Source organism: Aethalodelphis obliquidens, unplaced genomic scaffold (genome assembly GCF_003676395.1).
Source record: "Aethalodelphis obliquidens isolate GAN/ISIS:26980383/991018 unplaced genomic scaffold, ASM367639v1 scaffold8, whole genome shotgun sequence".
Classification (NCBI taxonomy): domain Eukaryota; kingdom Metazoa; phylum Chordata; class Mammalia; order Artiodactyla; family Delphinidae; genus Aethalodelphis; species Aethalodelphis obliquidens.
In genome coordinates, this window is record NW_020837952.1 from 44,771,407 (window position 1) to 44,791,780 (window position 20,374).

At 39.2% G+C, this 20,374-nt stretch overlaps 3 protein-coding genes across 5 annotated transcripts in view; 2 read left to right on the forward strand and 1 right to left on the reverse strand.

Moving 5' to 3' along the window:
* The window catches only part of UTP20 (UTP20 small subunit processome component), a 91,920-nt gene extending 84,579 nt beyond the window's left edge, over window positions 1-7,341 (forward strand). The window contains exons 57-62 of one of the 2 annotated variants that reach the window (XM_027107321.1): window positions 1,423-1,610; window positions 2,351-2,422; window positions 4,725-4,988; window positions 5,189-5,315; window positions 6,588-6,733; window positions 7,013-7,341. In XM_027107321.1, the coding sequence (XP_026963122.1) occupies window positions 1,423-1,610; window positions 2,351-2,422; window positions 4,725-4,988; window positions 5,189-5,315; window positions 6,588-6,733; window positions 7,013-7,168 (953 nt within the window). In that variant the 3' untranslated portion in view covers window positions 7,169-7,341. The remainder of the gene's footprint in view (window positions 1-1,422; window positions 1,611-2,350; window positions 2,423-4,724; window positions 4,989-5,188; window positions 5,316-6,587; window positions 6,734-7,012) is intronic. The other variant, XM_027107322.1, reaches the window with a different exon arrangement.
* An 885-nt stretch (window positions 7,342-8,226) lies between these two features.
* On the reverse strand, window positions 8,227-20,340 carry ARL1 (ARF like GTPase 1). Of its 2 annotated transcripts, XM_027107331.1 has the most exons (6): window positions 20,100-20,340; window positions 18,587-18,724; window positions 16,566-16,647; window positions 15,413-15,524; window positions 12,598-12,776; window positions 8,227-11,467 (listed from the first exon to the last, which is right to left on the reverse strand). In XM_027107331.1, the coding sequence occupies exons 1-6, from the start codon at window positions 20,101-20,103 to the stop codon at window positions 11,437-11,439; spliced, it is 546 nt and encodes a 181-aa protein (XP_026963132.1). In that variant the 5' UTR covers window positions 20,104-20,340; the 3' UTR covers window positions 8,227-11,436. The 2 variants fall into 2 exon arrangements, with proteins under 2 accessions (XP_026963132.1, XP_026963133.1); XM_027107332.1 differs by lacking the exon at window positions 18,587-18,724 and having other exon boundaries at window positions 20,100-20,330.
* SPIC (Spi-C transcription factor) overlaps window positions 18,743-20,374 on the forward strand; it is a 51,725-nt gene continuing 50,093 nt past the window's right edge. Inside the window, exon 1 of the mRNA XM_027107328.1 lies at window positions 18,743-19,956. The gene's annotated coding sequence lies outside the window, so the exon portion shown is untranslated. The remainder of the gene's footprint in view (window positions 19,957-20,374) is intronic.

Below are 20,374 nucleotides of genomic sequence, written 5' to 3' on the forward strand. Positions count from 1 at the left end.
TATAAACTTTTATATCCTGTTTATACCTAAGTAGGCATATTATAGTACTGTAACATACTTAGTAGATATCCTTTTAAATGGCTAAATAATCCATAGTATAAATGTGCCATAATTTACTAAACCGTTTCACTTCTGTGGGAATATTTAAGTTATATATTATTTAAATGAAATAAAATAAAATAAAATTCATTTCTTTAAATGAAAAATAAGATCCTGGAATTTTTAATTTAACGTTTTAGTTTTGATTAATCAGTAGGAAATAGACATTGCAATGAATGTTTTAAATACCCACTTGTTTTAAGAGAACTCATATGATTTTATGAGAAATAATCCAGTCACTAAGTTACTATATGGCCTACTCTGGTATGGCTCCACTGAGATAATTACAAAGGTTCATATAGAAAACAAAGTAAAACCATCTTCCTGAAATAAAGCAGCAGAGACTAAAACTCAGATATGAGGTGGCTCATTTAGAATTTCAGTCTGTTACCACAAGGCTTTTCTACTGTACTTTCCAAGTGTGGTATGTGAAGAATGGCCCTGTATCATAAGAGTATGATCTTTTTTTTTTTTTTTTTTTTTGTGGTACGCGGGCCTCTCGCTGTTGTGGCCTCTCCCGTTGCGGAGCACAGGCTCCAGACGCGCAGGCTCAGCGGCCATGGCTCACGGGCCTAGCCGCTCCATGGCATGTGGGATCTTCCCGGACCGGGCCACGAACCCATGTCCCCTGCATCGGCAGGCAGACTCCCAACCACTGCGCCACCAGGGAAGCCCCAAGGGTATGATCTTTAACGGCTCATCCTTAAGATAGTTTAAGGGGTCATGTTTAAGGATATGAGCTCTGGGGCCAGATTAAGCTGGGGCCCAGGCTTGGTTCTGCCTGTTACAGCTTGGCACGTTACTTAGCTCCCTCTGGAACTATAAAATGGGAATGACAGTTCCAACCTCACAGAACTGTTGTGAGGTCTAAATCAGGTAATATGTGTAACACGTTTAGCCTATGCCTGGCACATAGAACACCTCAATAAATGATACCTTTCCAGTCAGCTACTTGGAGCCACTGATTTCAATAGTTATGAGAAAAGAATATGTACCCATGTATATATTTACCTTAATTTTAGTTTAGAAATTGTAGTTGTTAATGCTACCTTATCTCCTTGAGTCTTCAGCTAGTTCTTATGAAACTGTTCTGTTTTCAGGCTGACTCAAAGCTCTCTCGTATCATTTACCATGGTAGAATTGGTTCTCTAGTTGCTTCTAATCTCTCCACGTCACTTCCGGGAAGCAGGGGCTATTTTGTTCATCTTTGATTCCTAAATCCAAGCACATAATAGATACTCAAGAAACACCTGAATTAGTCACGCTCACCACCACAGAGTCAGGAAAACCTTGACGTCTGAGGATGCGCTTTGGCTCCCTTAGGTCACGTGCACTCTCATCTGAGACATCCGCACAACTGGGTGTGGCTCACCGCAGCCCAGATTTTTGGATTGCTCTTTGCCTCTTGCCAACCGGAGGAACTTATCAGAAAACGGAATGTCAAAAAAACTAAAAAGAAACTCTCAGAACCTGTAGCAATCAGCTTCCTAACAAGTGACCTTGACCAAAAGGTAAGTTTTCTCTGAGACTCTTTCCTTCCCTCATCTACATGAGATGTTCATTCTGGTTCCTGTAACTGTCTTGGGCTTGGCCTTGGGATAAACTCTTACAGTCAACAACTTGATGCACATGTGGATCCATAGGAGTGTTAGTAACTAGAGAGGGGTCACCCTCAAGTCCAAGATTTTTCAAAGATAATTTTTAGACCATTGGTCTAGTCAGACTTTTGATTTGCTTATTTAGCATATTTATCTTCCATTATATATTTAATTTCTTTATCAATACTGGCAAATAAGATACTGTCTGTCCTGCCTCCATAACCTTGTTGATGACTTAATGAGATCATGTTCCTGAAAATGTTAGGTAGGGACCGTGTGTTATCTGTCTCCGATTTCGTAGTGCCTAGCACAATGCCTGGCTTATAGTGGGATCTCCATAAACATTGAATGAGCAGAGAGTGGAAGGGAAGAAAACAGGGGGGGAAAAGTATTTGAATGTAAAGTTGTCTGCCAGTAATCTAAAGGATTATGATCTATATCTCCCCATGTCCTGGAGCTAAAATTCTTATGGCAAATAGAAGGGAACATTTACACAATTTCTGGTCATGAACCTTCCCTCTCCAGATCTACACAGGTGGTCATTCAGAGCAAAATCTCCTACCTTAGTTGTATCATTACAGTTACTTGGAGTTTTTAAAAACAGTCAGAAATACCCTGCATTGTGTCTGCCAATGTCCATTTTCTTTTCACAGATGAAAAGTATCTCCCTAGCCTCTTGCCATCAGTTGCACTCCAAATTCTTGGATCAGTCTCTAGGAGAGCAGGTAAGTATTGTGATCCTCCCAGTTAAATAGAAGGGACCTATTCTACCAACAGTATAGGAATAAGCTTAGGTTTGGTTTTTGGTTTGGTTTGGTTTGGTTTTCCCTAGTTAAACCTTGGGGAATTAAATGAAATATAAACAAACACTTAAATACCTGTTCAGTTAGGCACATGTATCTAATTGACTCTGGTGTCCATGCTGGGATTACTCCTGGCTCCGTTTAAAATTCCCAATAAAGATGATACAGTGGGAAGCTGGCTGTTTATCTTTTTCATCATTGGTTTTAACATATCTACTCCACGTTGCAACTGAAGCTTTGAAGGACAATGATTGATTTTTGTGGTTCTTTTAATTAATTTATTTATTTTTATTTATTTATTTTATTTTTGCCTGCATTGGGTCTTCTTGCTGTGCGCGGGCTTTCTCTAGCTGAGGCGAGCGGGGGCTACTCTTCATTGTGGTGCGCGGGCTTCTCATTGTGGTGTCTTGTCTTTGTTGCAGAGCACAGGCTCTAGGCACGCGGGCTCAGTAGTTGTGGCACGCGGGCTCTAGAGCACAGGCTCAGTAGTTGTGGGCTTAGTTGCTCTGCAGCATGTGGGATCTTCCCAGACCAGGGCTCGAACCTGTGTCCCCTGCATTGGCAGGGGGGTCTTAACCACTGTGCCGCCAGGGAAGTCCCTGATTGATTGTTTTTATATTAAACTGTAATATTGAATTTCCTTCCCTTATCCCTGGAAGCGAAAGAGAAACCAATAATGTTCATGCTACAGTGTGGTCTGAGAATTGTCTGTCCTTAACAGAAGGCAGATGAATGATTCCATCACTAAAAAGCTTTATGTAGTTTCATATAAAATTTAATTCTAAGTAAAATATGGAGAAGAAAGCATTTGTAAATATGCAGTAAAAGTGAATTGCTTTTGAATAGTTGGTCTACTGCTCCATTTTATTTTTTCCTCTTGATAGAGCAGTTGGGCTGGTAGATGATGAAGTGACATGGACGTGGTATCTAGATATAAGCAAAGCACTTGACCACGTCTCTTGTGAGCCATTATGAACAACGGAGCAATGCAGATTAAGGGACGGGGCAGTAGAAACTAGGTGAATGTTGTATCTGAAGAGTGATCTCAGGTGGCATGCCATGAATACTGATACTTCTCTCACTTTTTTAAATGGCAGGGTTGGGGAGGGAATGGATAGCTATTCAATGGACAGCAAAGTGAGGCCAAAGAAATCATGCCAGGGTGGACAGTGGGTGGGGCCTTACACAATATGAGTTTTAATAGAGGATGACAAACCATACAAACTCGGGACAGGTAGGAAGAGATTTACTAGTACCAGACCAGGTTGAAAGAAATGATGGATTTTACTTCACCTTAATCTTAGAGTGAGTTAACAGTGTGAAGTGGTGCCGCAAGGAGAAAAGGCCTCCACATCTGGTTCTGTCCTCGTGCAGGCCCGGCTTCCAGAAGGAAATGATAATCTTGGCATTAACTCTTGATGGCCAGGCTAGCCTTGGACAGTGTGGTGTTCTGAGTACCACATTTGGGGGAACTCTGGGTACACAGCTCCTCTAGCAGAGTTGCCCGGATGGTGAAGGAAATCAAATTCAACTTGGTTTCCTCCTTCACATAACGGGTGTGAAATACCCATGTCAGAGATTTCATGCATGTTGTAGAGTTAGGACTCAATAAATGGGTCCATTATTATAAGACTAAAAAATCACCCCTGGGCAATTGGACCAGACGGTATATGCGGGAAAGAGGAGCTCAGTGTTTAAGAACTTGGGCTGGAATTCTAAAGACCTTTGAATCCTGACTGACCACTCACTTGGTCTTTGGCTGAGATTTACCAACTCTGAGCCTTGGTTTTCTCTCCTGATAATAGTACCTAATAGGGATATTTTAAAGTTGAATTGGAATGCTGTATACAAGGTAACTAGTCAGTGCTCAGTAAATGGATCAGTAAAGGGAAACTGTTATTTTGGTGAAGAATGGATGGATGAAGGAATTTAATGGAATGGGGATCAAAGCTCTCTTGAAAAATGTAAATGGGTGATCCAGAATGAAATTATTTACTCAGTGGAACCTTAAAGAATAGAAGTAGGCCAAATGGATAAAAGTTACATGGAAATAGGTTTGGACACACTGTAAGAGGTAAACTGAAGAATAATCCAAAAAAAGGCTTGATCGTCAGTTTAACAGTGCAATACCCAGTTTTCTGTTTTCTAATTGTAGGATACCTATTTTAGCTTCTGCACAATCAGAATCCAATTCTTACCCTTCCCCTATGCCCCTTTTTTTAAGGTTGTTAAGAATTTGTTGTTCGTAGCCAAAGTCTTATATTTACTGGAACCTGATTCTGGGGATAAGCAAGGTAACATAAAAGAAGACATGGAAGAACAGGAAGTTTTAGGTGATGGCCTGGCCAGAGAGGATGTGGAAGAACACAAGGTGTGTGCAGACAAGAATGAAGAGCGGAGCGAGCCAGCCACGCTGCTGTGGTTGATACGGAAGTTGTCCCGGATCGCAAAACTGGAAGCTGCTTATTCACCTAGAAACCCGTTAAAGGTGCGATGCATGTGCAAAATGACTGAAAGTAGTCTTTTTTTTTTTTTTAAGTATTTTAATGGTTTTAGTTATCCTCCTAAGTCCCTAGGAACTTTTGAACCCAGAACTGCAGCAATAACATCTGCCCTGAAATAGACCTTGTTTTCTAAATTAACTCTGTGTAGCTGCAAGTATAAAAGAAAAATGATCTGTACTTTCAGAGAACATGCATCTTTAAGTTTCTCGGAGCTGTAGCAATGGATCTTGGAATAGACAAGGTGAAGCCGTACCTCCCAGTGATCATAGCTCCTTTGTTCCGAGAACTGAACAGCACCTATTCGGACCAGGGTAATTCTGCGGCCTCTCTTCTGAATACTTGCATGTTAGGATTCCTGTCTTCTCTCCTGAATGCTTCCTTCTTCCTTTCTGTCCTCCCTCTCTGCCAGAGTTTAAGAAAGAAAACTTGCTAGGTATCAAGACAATTAACAGCAAGCAAATAAGGCATATTTGTGTTATTTTTAACTGTCTTCTCTCCTATATGCTTTCTTGTGTCTAAGAGTGAACGTTTCTCTCCTAAAAGATGATGTTTTACTCCTAAGCATAGATTAAATATTCAAAGAAAAATAACTTGGGGTGGTTCTGAACCTCATAGTGCTGTGAAAAATAATGAACAAATGTTATTATATTCTCAAAAATTACAAGGCAAAAATATGAAATAGTTTTTAGTTCAAATATTTTAAATTTTCCAATTTTTTTTTCTTGCCTGGTACATTTGGTACATTTGGTACCTTTGGTACATGATATTAGGAAAAGTGGGAATTAGGGGTTGGAAAGAGAGGGGTTGGAAAAGTGGGAATTAGGGGTTGGAAAGAAAGTGGATGTTAAGAATTTTAAAAACAAAAATGAAGTGAATGTCAAAATAGAAGCTGTTTTAGTCCTACAGCCTGGAGAGAGAGTTTCCTTCTTAGAGGTCAGGTTGACTGTGGTTCCCAGCCAACATTTATTGAGCATCTAAATAAGGGTTCAGCGGTGGAAAAGGCCCAATCCTCATCTTCAAGAAACTTGCAATCTACAGTAGGTGTCATGAGCTTTCCTGAAATTGAATGCAGAAATCCTCGACTCTTTGCATTTGGGAGAGAGGAGGCAGGGAAGGGTGGGAGAATATGGCTTTTTGTCAGCTTCTCAAAGGAGTCTTTGATCCAAAAAGAGGTTACAGCCAGCGCCAAGCCTCTGTGACCCGGGAATTAGAGAAACACAATTACCTTTCTTTGCCCCTATCTGCAGAGAGCTGAGCAGGTTAATAAAGGTAACCCAAAACATTTGTCAAGTTCTCAAATTACTTTGATGTCTTCTGAGCCCAGATTCCCTTGGGAAGTTGCTTCATGGTCTCTGATCTCTTGCTGCATCCTGGATGAGGTGTGGCTCAGAGTGCTGTGTCCAGCACTTCTGCTTGTTCTCCCATCTCAGCAACAAAGAGGCTAGTTTCAGATCAGTGTTTAATGTTGAAATGATAAAAGTGATAAAGCCTCAGGAGTTTAAATTTTGTGTGTTGTTAATTTTCTACATATTCAAATGTGTCCTTCCCTACGTGTTTCTGATTATTATTGTGTGCGTGATTAGATCCTTCGCTGAAGAATCTATCCCAGGAAATCATAGAATTACTGAAAAAGCTGGTTGGGCTCGAGAGCTTCTCCTTAGTGTTTGCCTCTGTACAGAAACAGGCTACTGAGAAAAGGGCACTCCGGAAAAAGAGGAAGGCTTTGGAGGTAGGCCTGCTCTTTGAAGAAATGGCATGTTCATTAGGCTTAACTATTTTTAACCAGGGGTGTGTGCATGCATGTGTGTCAGACTTACCCAGGGAGGAAAGAGGAGTTGGATGTATTTGAGAAGTGGGACTTTATAACTGGGGCTCCAGATTTTCTTCAATGGGCATGTATTGCATTTGTGATGTTTGAGGTGAACAAAATGGTCCATTTCTGCATTTGATTTTTATTGGTTTAACAGTCACTTTAAAAGTAGTGTAACATTTCTATTCTTTTTTCAAGTTTGTAACTAATCCTGATATCGCTGCCAAGAAAAAGCTGAAGAAACACAAAAATAAAAAGGAAGCAAAGAAGAGAAAGATCGAGTTCCTGCGTCCCGGCTATAAGGCCAAGAGACAAAAGAGCCACAGCCTGAAAGATTTAGCAATGGTGGAGTAAAGTGCTCCCTGTGTTAATACAGTGTCCCAACTTACCCCGAAACATGAACTTTCTAGTGTATCTGCTGGTCCAAAATCATAGGTTTTATTATTTAATTTAAACTTTGGCACAGGTTGTATATTATACAGTTTAATATAATTCATGCTTATTTTTAATTAAAATATTTCATACCACTACTGTATCTTCACTGACTAAAAAGCATTTGACACTAGTGATAAAGAGCTTAAAATGTATTTTTCTTTTTAAAAATACACATTAAAATAGCAAGACAACATGTAGAAGTTAGGAATAAATCAAACAAATGATTTGCAATACCTGTATGGAGGAAATTATAAAACTTCATCAAAAGGCATTAAGAAAGATCTGCACAAATGGAGAAGTATAACCATGTTCATGAGTAGGAAGATTCAGTATCATAAGTTGCTAGTTCATCCCCACGTGGATCCCACTGGGTAAATACGTATCTGAGCAAAATCCCAAAGGAGTTCTTCATATTATCCCAACAAGCTGATTCTAAAATTTATATGGAAGGTAGTAAATCAAGAATAGCCATGATGCTTTTAAAAAAGGAGAGTAGGGTGAGGGGCCTGCCCTCTCAGATATGAAAAATAAGATCAAAAGTGCTGTCTGTGGAGGGACGATGTGATAAATTCTACTTCATTAAAATTAAGACTGTCTACTTACAAAAAGATACAACTGGGACATAGTATGTACCATATACTGATAAAGGATTAGTAGCACCCAGGCTATATGATGAATACCTATGAATCAACAAAGATAATACAGTAGGAAAAGTGGCAAAAGAGAGAAATAGGCATTGCAGAGGAAATATAAATGGCCCTTAAACCTCAACATTTAGCAAATATGGCTATACCAATATTAAAGTACTTATGTACTGGTTAGTAAGTAGTCACTATCTTGAGACCCCAAGTGCCACCCTGGCTATATGAGTCCCTAGACTCCATGTCTCCCCATACCAGAAATTAAAGGACTAATACCTGGACTAGTAGGGGTCCTCCTGCATCAGCTATGTCTAGTTGTTAAATATTTTTTTTTGAGTCACTCCTCCTGTATTTAGCCTCATTAATAATTAGGAAAATGCAGATTAACATCAGAATGAAATTCCATTTTGAACCCTTCAGATTTATAAAGCTGACAATACCAAATGTTGGCAAGCATGGTGGAGGAAAGGGCACTCTTATAAACCACTTTGGAAAACAATTTGGCATTATCTTGTTCAACCATATCTTTTGCCTCTCTATACACTTGATGTAGAAGCAATATTCTTTACTGCCCAATATATTTGGAAGGGAGGGGGGAGAAAGAATCTATCCTACGCTTTACATTTTATTTAATTCTCATAGTCTTCCTGAGAGCTTCCTAAAACTCATTATTTTACAGATGAGGAATCTCATCTCGGATTAAATAATCTACCTAAGGGTGACACAGGTTGTAGGTGGCAAGAGTTAAGATTCAAACCCAGGATTGAAAGCCCATGCTCTTTGTAATTTGTAATTATGGGATTAGAAATATTATAGCATAAGGCATAGGAATCAAATGTTCAAACATTCATGAACTTCAGAATTTGTGTTTTGATGTAGTTTATATATCAAACGAGTTCTCACACTTCTAAGGTGTTTGTAATGCGCCAAAAGGATAAACATAGGGCATCTTGGAAGGCAGACTCAATTCTAAGTGATTTAAAGTGCATGTACTGCTTTTATAAAAATTTTTAAATCAGAAAACAAAATACTAAAGCAAAAATCAGGAAGAATAAGTATCTCAAGTATATTGAGCACAGCTTTGTTTTAATCAGTAAATATTTATTGAGTGCCTAGTATGTGCCAAGTGCACCATACTAGATGCAAGGGATTCTAACAGTAGATGATGTATGGTCCCTGCCCTCAAGGAGCTTACATTTCCACAATTTAAAGTGCATCTCAGGTATTCTGGTAATAGAATTCCACCTCAATTTCTCATTTTTGAAAATTTAATCACATGACACAGCACAACTACCAACCAGAATTATAAAATAGAACGTTAGAGCTAAAAGAAAACTTTTGACGTTATTTGTTCAAAAAGAAAAACCAAACAAAAACTGATGGAGTGTGGCCCTTTGTGCCTAGAACTCATGTGTTCTGATTTCAAGTTTGGTGTTTTTTTCATTTTCAGGCTTCTCACAAAACAATACTCAGTAGATTTTTATAAATGAGAACTTTCAAACTCCTGTAACATACCTGTACAGTTGTTTCCTGCTAGATAAGGACCTTATAATTCATACCATATTAAAATAAGTGTATGCTCTATTTACCCCATCCCATTCTTTGTGACAAACCAGAGGGCTCAAGATCATCCAAGTGCTGGCCTTTGCTACCAGGGCTACACGTCAGGCAGCACTCGCCTGCCAGGGCCGCCCCTCCACTGACTTCTACTTTCACAGTGTTCCTGAACCACTGGGGAGTATTTAGCCACTTGGGTACAAGCCCAGCAGTAGATATGTGCCACTGACCAGACCCAAGTATGAACTGCAGATGTACTATTTCCCAGCTGACAAATATAAAAGCATTACTATTTGAACCATGAACATATTCTGAGGTGCCATAATGTGCCAAGCACCATACTGGATGCTAGGGATACAGACATGAAAAAGACAGTCTGCCCATCAGGAGTGCCTTGCAAACTATGAAACAATGTTAGTTATATGCTCAGTTAGTAATATTAGGTGCACTGGGAACACCTGTCCCGGGAAGAAGGTCTCCAAAAGCTTTCCAAGAAATCAAATTAGGAATGGGTGCTAGAGAACAAGAAAAGTCCCACAGATTAGAAAAGAAAGTCACATTCATGTGAGCTGAACGACCACTAGCTTTCCTGAGACCTGAGGGGCACAATGGTATTAAGTTCTCTTTACTGGCATCTAATTTTTTAAATGCTGCTTGTCCAACTAAAAAAAGGAAAAAATTGCTCCCAATTTTAGTAACTACTAAGGACTCTTACTTACTTCTGTCATACTGTAGACTGGGTTGTTTGAAAAGTTCCTTTAAGAAGTCCCTTAGAATATAATTGTTTTTGACAGCCTAGCAGCTGTAAGCCTAATTTTTAAACGAATACTTAATTCTCCCTGTAGAATCAATAAGATTTTGACTTTTCACCAATCAAATTTACATGTTCAATTACAGGTAGATAAAAGGAATCAAAGGCAGCAAAAACATCTTTTACAATGCTTCTTAAAATAGATCTTTTTAAAAAATTTCCTTTCATGTGAAATTTTCTTTAATGTGTTGTGAACTCCAACAAATATAACCATTTGGGATTGTTTTTACTACCTCTACTAGTAAGGACGAATAAATTTATAGACATTATTTTGATTGTAATGTGTCTACTTCAATTAGCTTAATTTTATATAAGGAGTTAAGCTGTGTTGTCAATGTTGGCATTTTCAGGAATTTATGGTATAGTTTATGGGACAAGCTTCTGACCCTGTGAAGTCTCACTTTAAGCCCTCTTCCCACCTCCCTAGCAGGTGACACTGGTCAAGCCAGTCTATCAGAATTTTGGGTCCATGTCCATAAAAATGAAGATGTAAAAATGATGTCCTAGCTACCTCACAGGGTTCCTGTACAAACTAACTAGGAGGGCCCAAATCTGTAAAAATTTCCCAACAACCATAAATACTATAAAATGGTAATTACAGATAAGTCAGTGAAGATAGCCACCAAAATAATTACTTCAACTTCACACCTATAACCAAAAGCTTTTAAATGAAACAGCTTAAAGTGGTCATTAAGCAAATGAAGACTATAATTAACCCACGCTAGGTTCCTAGCCTACTCTACTGAGCCTAATCTTTGGAAAAACTTAATTCATTTTAGGGGGAAAAAAATCTGAGTTAAGATATTTTTTAGTGTTAATACAAACAAGCTGCAACCACTAATTTAAAATTGGAGGGCTTTTTCCTCAATAAGAGTACATTCTTTAATAGGACTGTATCTGAATAAGAATTCCATACAAATAGAATATATACCTTAACACAAGATAACAAGGAAGGAATATTTTACATTATACAGAACACACATTCAGTTGATTCAATCACAATGAGTTACCCTTCCAACCAAATACTTATTTTTAATACTTATTACAAATGTTGCAGTCAGTTTGGTATATGCTGACAATCATACAGTTTTAACATTTAGTAGTGTGAAGCACACTTTAACTATTTCCAAAGGGATATGTGATGTGGTCTTCGTTTCAGAGGAGCAGAAGTGACTGAATTACTGTCTGCTCTTTAGTGTTTCAACTAACCTGTGAAGAGAAAATGAACAGTTTCATAAGATTAACTTCAAACTTTCAGGTATAGATCATTTATTATATAAATTTTATACTGGAGGTGGATTCCAAAGCACTTTAAATGATGAAGGCTAAGACAATTATATTAAAAGAATGAGGTTATGGACTCAATTGCCATGAGGGTCTTTTAGCTTTCACCTTCTCTATGCTTTGAATGAATAATCAAAAAAGACCAGGGATTTCCCTGGTGGGGCAGTGGTTAAGAATGTGCCTGTCAGTGCAGGGGACACGGGTTCAATCCCTGGTCCAGGAAGATCCCACATGCCACAGAGCAACTAAGCCCGTGAGCCACAACTACTGAGCCTGTGCTCTAGAGCCCATGCGCCGCAACGACTGAACCCATGCACCGCAACTACTGAGCCTGCGTGCTGCAACTACTGAAGCCCATGCGCCTAGAGCCTGTGCTCCACGGGAAGCCACTGCAAATGAGAAGCCCATGCACTACAACAAACAGTAGCCCCCGCTCACCACAACTAGAGAAAGCCCGCATGCAGCAACGAAGATACAATGCAGCCAAAAATAAATAAATAAATAAATATTTTTTAAAATAATAAATAAATAATCAAAAAACACCAGATATCCACTTTCCAGGCTGCTACTACTACAGCCAGGCCAGATGTGGATAATTCAGAGATGAAAACTAGTCTCAGTCTTCCAGGAGATGACAATTTAATGAGCAGATGCACAAACCAACTACAAGACAGTGTAACAAGTACTACTATATCACTGACCTGTGACAAGGACCTCTATGTGTGTGGTAAGGCAGTGGGCATGAAGTTATGTCAGGGAAGGCTCTTGAGAAACACAGAGCCTTAACCTAAGTCCTGAAGGATAAGGAACTGGAGGGTGCAGTGAGGTAGGGGAAAAAGCTAGAAATACAGCAGAGAGCTGGTGGCTTATCTAACTATAATTAGGTGTGGTTGAAATAAAAGCAGATGTACATGAAGACTAGTGGAAGAAAAGGGTGGAGGAACAATATGGTAAACTGATAAATAATCTGAATTTTATCCTTAAGACCAAAGGGAAATGACACATGTATGTACACAGCGCATGTACACACAGACGGCTTCTGGAAACATACTTACCATTCCATTGCCTCATCAAGGCCAGTGCCTTTGGTTGCTGAAGTTTTGAATATTTGCCATTTTCGGTCCTTCAAGGCAGGTAACCCAAGTGAATTTGCCATCTCCGAGGGAGTCATGGCCTGTTCCATGTCCTGCTTATTTGCAAACACCACTAAAATGGCTTTCCTCAGCTCTTCTTCCTAAATAACATAGAAAAGGTTTGATTTCTTCTAATCAATTTGCTCCCTTGAGTTTGGGAAGAAATGCCAAAAAAAAATCCATTATTTTAAAAGCGTATTTCCTAATTATTAATATACAATGTTCATTATAAATTATTTGAAATTATAGAGAAGTATGAAGAAAAGAAACTTCACCCATAATCCTATCTCCTAAACATGATCACTGTTTAACATTTTGGGTATTTTCTACTGCTTTGTAATTCAGATACTTATAGTTTATTTAGTATATATATACATTTAAGATCACATTTAAATACAGTTCCATACCCTGCTTTAAAAAATAAACATTAAATTGTGGATGTTTTTCCAAACTATCAAAAAAAAATTTTTTTAATTAATTTATTTTATTTATTTATTTTTGGCTGCATTGTGGCTTCATTGCTGTGCGCGGCCTTTCTCTAGTTGTAGCGAGCAGGGGCTACTCTTCATTGTGGTGCCCGGGCTTCTCAATGCAGTGGCTTCTCTTGTTGTGGAGCATGGGCCCTAGGCACACAGGCTTCAGTAGTTGTGGCACACGGGCTCAGTAGTTGTGGCTCACAGGCTGTAGAGCACAGGCTCGGTATTTGTGGTGCACGGGCTTAGTTGCTCTGCGGCATGTGGGATCTACCTGGACCAGGGCTTGAACCCATGTCCCCTACATTAGCAGGCAGATTCTTAACCACTGCGCCACCACGGAAGTCCCTCAAAAAAAACTTTAAAACATTAATGGTACAGCCACTATGGCGAACAGTATGGAGGGTCCTTAAAAAACTACAAATAGAGCTACCATATGACCCAGCAATCCCACTACTGGGCATATACCCTGAGAAAACCATAATTCAAAAAGAGTCATGTACCAAAATGTTCATTGCAGCTCTATTTACAATAGCCCGGAGATGGAAACAACCTAAGTGTCCATCATTGGATGAATGGATAAAGAAGATGTGGCATATATATACAATGGAATATTACTCAGCCATAAAAAGAAACGAAATTGAGCTATTTGTAATGAGGTGGATAGGCCTAGAGTCTGTTATACAGAGTGAAGTAAGTCAGAAAGAGAAAGACAAATACCATATGCTAACACATATATATGGAATTTAAGAAAAAAAAAATGTCATGAAGAACCTAGGGGTAAGACAGGAATAAAGCCACAGACCTACTAGAGAATGGACTTGAGGATATGGGGAGGGGGAAGGGTAAGCTGTGACAAAGCGGGAGAGAGGCATGGACATATATACACTACCAAACGTAAGGTAGATAGCTAGTGGGAAGCAGCCGCATAGCACAGGGAGATCAGCTCAGTGCTTTGTGACCACCTGGAGGGGTGGGATAGGGAGGGTGGGAGGGAGGGAGACGCAAGAGGGAAGAGATATGGGAACGTATGTATATGTATAGCTGATTCACTTTGTTATAAAGCAGAAACTAACACACCATTGTAAAGCAATTATACTCCAATAAAGATGTAAAAAAAAAAATTTAATGGTTATACTCTACACTAAGAATTCATGCACCATAAACTATATAACTGTTTTCCAGTATTAGATTCTTCCTAGATTCTTTTCACTCGACTATTAGAGAAACCAAAGTGACAGAATCATAATACAGAAATCTTTGTGTGAATCTCTATTTCTTTAACACAATTCTCTAAAAATGAATCAAAGTATGAAATTTTTTTCAGGTTCTTGTTACATGTATTAATAAACTGCTGTCCAGAGAGCCTGTAACAATTTCAACTCCACGAACAGTGTATGACAGTGCCCATCTCCAATGCAGCTTTGGTAGAACTGAAACTATATATTTTTCCAAACATAGCATTTCATTATATGCTTATTTATTATTAGGGTACTAAAAATACAAATGTTATTAGCAATAAATTCTTCTCCTATAAATTGTAGGTTCATGCCTTTTGCTCACTTTTCTATTGATTTGCAAAAGGTATTGATACGATTAAGATCACTAATCCTTAGTCACTGGCTGTAAAACTGTGTCTTGGTTCCCCATTTTACCCTAACTTGTATTGTTTGGCATCTGAGCTTTGTGGATTTTTTTGTTTGTTTGTATAATATCAATATAATTAAATCTATCTTTTCTTTTGTAATTCCTTCCAATTCTTGGATTTAGAAGGGCCTTCTTAATCCAGAAATTTTAAACATATTCTCTTATAATGACTTCCATTTTACATAATTCTTTACTCCATTTAGAATTTTTGTGTACAAAAGTAAAACAAATTGATTTTGTGTCTGTAAGTTTTAATATAATAGTCCTGACTCATATTCCACATGTACTTTATATCACTAATACATAAATATTAATTGATTGCATCAATTAAAAGTTACTTCTGGGGCTTCCCTGGTGGCGCAGTGGTTGGAAGTCCGCCTGCCGATGCAGGGGACGTGGGTTCGTGCCCCGGTCCGGGAGGATCCCACATGCCGCGGAGTGGCTGGGCCCGTGAGCCATGGCCGCTGGGCCTGCGCGTCCGGAGCCTGTGCTCCGCAACGGGAGAGGCCACAGCAGTGAAAGGCCTGCGTACTGCAAAAAAAAAACAAAAAAAACAAAAAAAACAAACAGCAAGCAAATACAAATGATTTACCCACATTTTAATAAAGTTTTCTTACCTCCAACATGGCAACTAACTCTGATTTGGAAATGCCAATTCGGTCTCGGTCACAACTGTCTACTACATAAATGACTGCATCTGTGTTTGAATAATAACATCTCCAGTATGGCCTGAAGAAAATTCAGAAAGGGAGAATACATTATTATTTGAAAGAAGAAGAAACTGGTATGTTAATTCATATGCTAGGACTTGGCAGTGATGGGGTGGGGGGTTTTACTTGCCAATCCTTCCCCATCCATGCCAGAATCAATGCCATAATGATTCATTGTTTCTGATGGACATATATCATATCCCTCAGATGGGATGGGGTGGAAAGAATATTGATGAACATAAATCACAGGACCAAGGAGCTTCAGAATGAGTTCAGACTTTAGGCTGAACAAATATATTTATAATCTATAAAATCACTAAATGTACCGTTAAAAAAAGTTCCACACAGACCTGATTGTTACATCTTAACTAGAAACTCCTTAAGAGGAATGAGTTCTTTAAAAAAAAATTTTAGTATGATTTTATGTAACAGACATTAAACTGATCACTGAAGACACGAAGTAGAAATGGCTAAAATAAGAAATTGACTCAAAAGTGGTTCAAGAAATAAAATGAGTTACCGGGCAGCAGGATGTCTGGGGAATGCACTACTGATCTTTTAAGATGGTAAGTACCCTAGTGAGTGAGCAGTGACAGTCACTAAACATTCACAGTTGCCATGTCAAGCACAGGATGCTGGGCAGGAGACTTGAATTCCAGAGGGCATTTATGTTCATATTAGTCCTAAATGGTGGGCCCAAAAGGTATTTTTATGAAATCCAAAACAGTCTGTCTCACAGAGGAAGGGACTGACAAGAACTAACTAGAGGACTCTTTTTATTTAAAAACTAATGAAGTAATTAGGTCTTGAGATTTTCATGAAAAGATTTTTCATTGAAGTGATATCTGAAAAACTGGCTTCCTTAGATTTTAATTCTTTAGTTAAAATTTTTAATTCTCAGATTTTAATTGAGAGAATAAGGCCGTTTTACCTCATTTTAAACTAGGTGTCTCCCATTAAATTACAAAAGAAGACATATTTTGGTTTACTCCTGTTAACCCTAAAGGAGCCAATAAAGAAAGATTCAATACTACAAAATGATCTGCCCTTTGCACCATACCTGATACTTGTCTGTCCTCCTAAATCCCAGACTTGGAATTTTAGGTTCTTGTATGTTACCGTCTCAACATTAAATCCAATGGCTGGAAAAGAAATCAAATTAGCAGTATATGTAGACTAATACATTCCGTCTTCAAAGTATCCAATCTGACTTTCAGCAATTAATGGTAATTGCTGAATCACACTGTTAGTTCAAATATCATCCCACTTAAGATAAGACAGTATGCTGTGCTACACATGCACACATACGCACACCAATCAGCAAGATCAACACCACTTTCAGGGTATATAAGAACCCCCAGCTACCTCTGCAATTATATAATTCTTAGCTCAATGGAAATCCTATTATGTTAAACTCCCTTCAAAATACAGTACTGGCATACAAAAGTGTTCAGAAAGTTATATTTAGAAAGGACAGTTGCAGATGTATTACAAAAAACGAAATTTTGGTAGGTTGCAAATAAACAGGGAACAAAACCAAGAAAGCCTAGATAGACTCTAAACTTCAGTAGGTAAGGGCACAGCAATGGCTGTGTACCTCTTTATGGAAGCTGAGTTCTCTAAGGCTGGCAATCTCACAGACCCTCTGAAGACTTCCTCAAGAGCTCATTTGTAATAAGGTCATAGCGAGATGGTCAAAGGGGAGGAGTCCCATCCCTTTTCCCAGCCATCCTTCTTAGCTGGAGCTCTCGCATCACATGCCTAAGGCAAGATATTACTATCTTCCATTGAAAGGAATCTGAAGGAGGTGGAGAGGTTACTGAAAAAAACTTAGGAGCTACATATACAAATATTACTAAGATTTCACAAACTTAAAAAAAAATCAAAGTAAAAAATGACTTAACAGCTATAACTGGACAATTAATTTTTTAGATTTAAGTTTATACTGGCAAATGACGATTATGAGTATATGGCAAGTATAAAAAACCTGAGTGAAAAACTAAAAAGCAAGTTCATGATGTCTCCCTTAGAATTAAGCAGCAGGGTAATCACTGTCTCCAGCCTCAGTTAGGAATGTTGTTTATTTGCAAAGGACAAGGGCGTGGTATGAACCACATTTGCTGAAATGCAATCCACTGGGCTATGTGTATTGCAGGGGCCACGGTGACTCAACTGTAGCAGATTGAGTTGGGTGATTTTGAGAAGCAAAAACCAAGGAAACTGAAATTTACTGAAGGTGGCATAAAGAAGTAACAGATGACACAGGGTTTGAAAAGTTCTTCTTTCATAAAAGCTACACTTTTTTTTTAATCTGGAAATTTAAATAGTACTAAATATAGAAATACCTTGAGTGACAGAGTAACTTTAAAGGCATAATTTAAATATTCTTGAGCAAACTCTACAAACTATTAGTTTAAATGTACTAATCTTACTAATCTAAGTAAATTCAGGGCATCAAATGAAAATAGCATAAGTAACAGAACAGTCTTCTTATGTAGTAAATTAAGACTGTTGGAGAATATTCTTCTAAAATATCAATTGATTTAAAGTCAAGGTGTTTCTTTTCTTGATATTTTTAAGTACCAGATTCAACACTCAGTCTCTTCAACTCAGATCTTTAAAAATAATCAATAGAATTACTAAAGAGAAACTAATCTTAATCAAATAGTAACAAATACAGGAAAAAAACCACTTCACATGTAATAATATCACTTCATATCTATATAATTCTTTACACAGGTTAACAAAGTATTTTATATACTAGATTTATTTTCCCCTCAAAGCCAATGTATATTTATTATCTTCATTTTATCAACAAAGATACTGTCTCTCAATGAGATTAGGTGGCTTAACTCTACCTAACTTTTAAAACAGCCCTAAACAGCAGAACCCAGCCATGCACAGGGGTTCATAAATTACACCAAACTGTCTGTAAATTTATGAAAAAAAGTGTTATAAATATTATGCTCATAGTAGAAGTTTACGAACCTTATCAATTACATTATATATTTATTCAGAAATAAAGTTATGTTTGATGGAAAGAGAAAGCCCCTATAATTAGTTTATCATACCAACACTTACTAGGAATAGTAGTAACGACTTCTCCAACCTGTAATCTGTACAAAATTGTAGTTTTTCCTGCTCCATCTAATCCCAAAATTAAAATCCTCATTTCCCGGGTTCCAAACAGACTGGAAAAAATGCTTGAGAAAAAGCCACCTTAAAAAATAACAAAGATGTATTTCAAAATCATTTCATGAACTAGGCCCACAAAACATTTAATCTTACCCTTTGAAAGCTACAGCAAATTAAATAATACTGTAATCTTTTCCTCGATTCATAGGTGCCTATTTTTGCTTCCAATGAAATACATTATTCAACATCAAACTAGTAATTACTGATTGTTACCATGTCCTGGATACTGTGTCAGGCAGGCACAGAAGATACACTCAAAAATAAGAGAAACAGGACCACTGCCCTCATGGAGCTCACTTTCTAATCGAGAGAATATGGATATCTTAGCATGATCTCCTCACTACCCCCAGAAACCAAAGGGCAAACCAGAATGACAGTGGGACAATGAGGTCCTTGAACATGAAAAGCAATTACTGTTGTACAGTAAGTACCTTCAATCACTGATGCCACACACAATACCTAGTTATTTTACCAAGACATGGCAAAATTAAGAGCTGCAAGTCTGGAAAAATGAATCCACTATGGGTTAGAGAACGTTGAACATCTGTAACACAAGGGGTGTGACGTGACAAAATCCTTTCTACCTTTTACAGGTTAAAAAGAAGCAGAAGAATAAAACTGAAGGGGTTATGCAAAAAGACAAGAAAGCGCTTCTGACGTTCCAGACCAAGAAGTAAACTCCCCAGAAAATCGCTGAGCTATTTAAATAAGGCAAAGAATTTGCATCATTTGGAGGGTTGTAAACAAGTTAAGAAATCTGCACCTTCATTTGGGCTCTAGCGGGGAGGGAAGCTCTACCTGATGCTTGCGATGACAATATAGTTCCCTCAATCAGCACTCCAAAAATTGAGATTAAAATGTCATCGCTGACTAGTAATACACTCCCTGCCCATTTCCTTCTCCACCTTCTCTACAGGAAAAGATACAGGTAAGCAGACAAACGCCAAGTCGGCCGTAAAACATTACGAGCACCACCCTCTTTCGGGGTTTAAACTGACGCAGTCCCAGCGACCAGGGAGAGAGAATCCAGAAGCTCATCCTTCACCCAAGAAACCTGAGCGAACCTGCGACTGACACGCTGCCAAGCTTCGCAAGACCAGCTCCATCCAGCAAGTGGCGCTGGGTCCGAGGGGATGACGTAAAAGTTCACCGACCCGCGCTGCCCTCACCTCTGACCCCGCCGGGAGAAAGGAGAACGGGATAAGACGGGGGCGAAGGTTCGAGGCAGGGTCCACGCACACAGGTGAAAATCTAAGGTGAGTTGCGTCCTCAGCAGTCAGCGCCCTAAGACGCTGGCTACTCTGGGCTTTCCAGGCCGGCCCCTCTCCTCCTCCTCCAGACCCCAGCCCTCGGCCTCGGCCTCTCAGCGCGCCCAGGCTCCCTTCTCAGATTCCCTCACCCATGATGAACTGCCTGTCCTCCCTCGTCGACCGGCGGAGACTGGGCCCGGCCTCGGCAGCGACTCCTAATCGAGCCTCGGCGCCGCCACCTCCCCTCGCCTGGGCCTGCGCTCCGGCTCCGGCTCGGCCTCGGGCTCTGGTTCCCAGTGGGTTTCCTTGGAAGCCTAGTCAGCCAGCAACTTCCACGTCGGACCTCCCGGCGGGGGCGGGAGCGAGGCCGCCGCGACGCCGCCGCGACTGCGCGCCGGGAACGGCGGCTGAGCGTCCGCGCCGT

Bases quoted from the DNA above. Each gene is read 5' to 3' on its own strand.
- ARL1 (XM_027107331.1), bottom strand. The intron at 15,525-16,565 runs GTATGGTGCAAA...AATTTTCTTCAG, and splicing joins GGAGGACAGACAAGTATCAG to GCCATACTGGAGATGTTATT. The intron at 11,468-12,597 runs GTAAGTATGTTT...TTCTCTTCACAG, and splicing joins CTTGATGAGGCAATGGAATG to GTTAGTTGAAACACTAAAGA.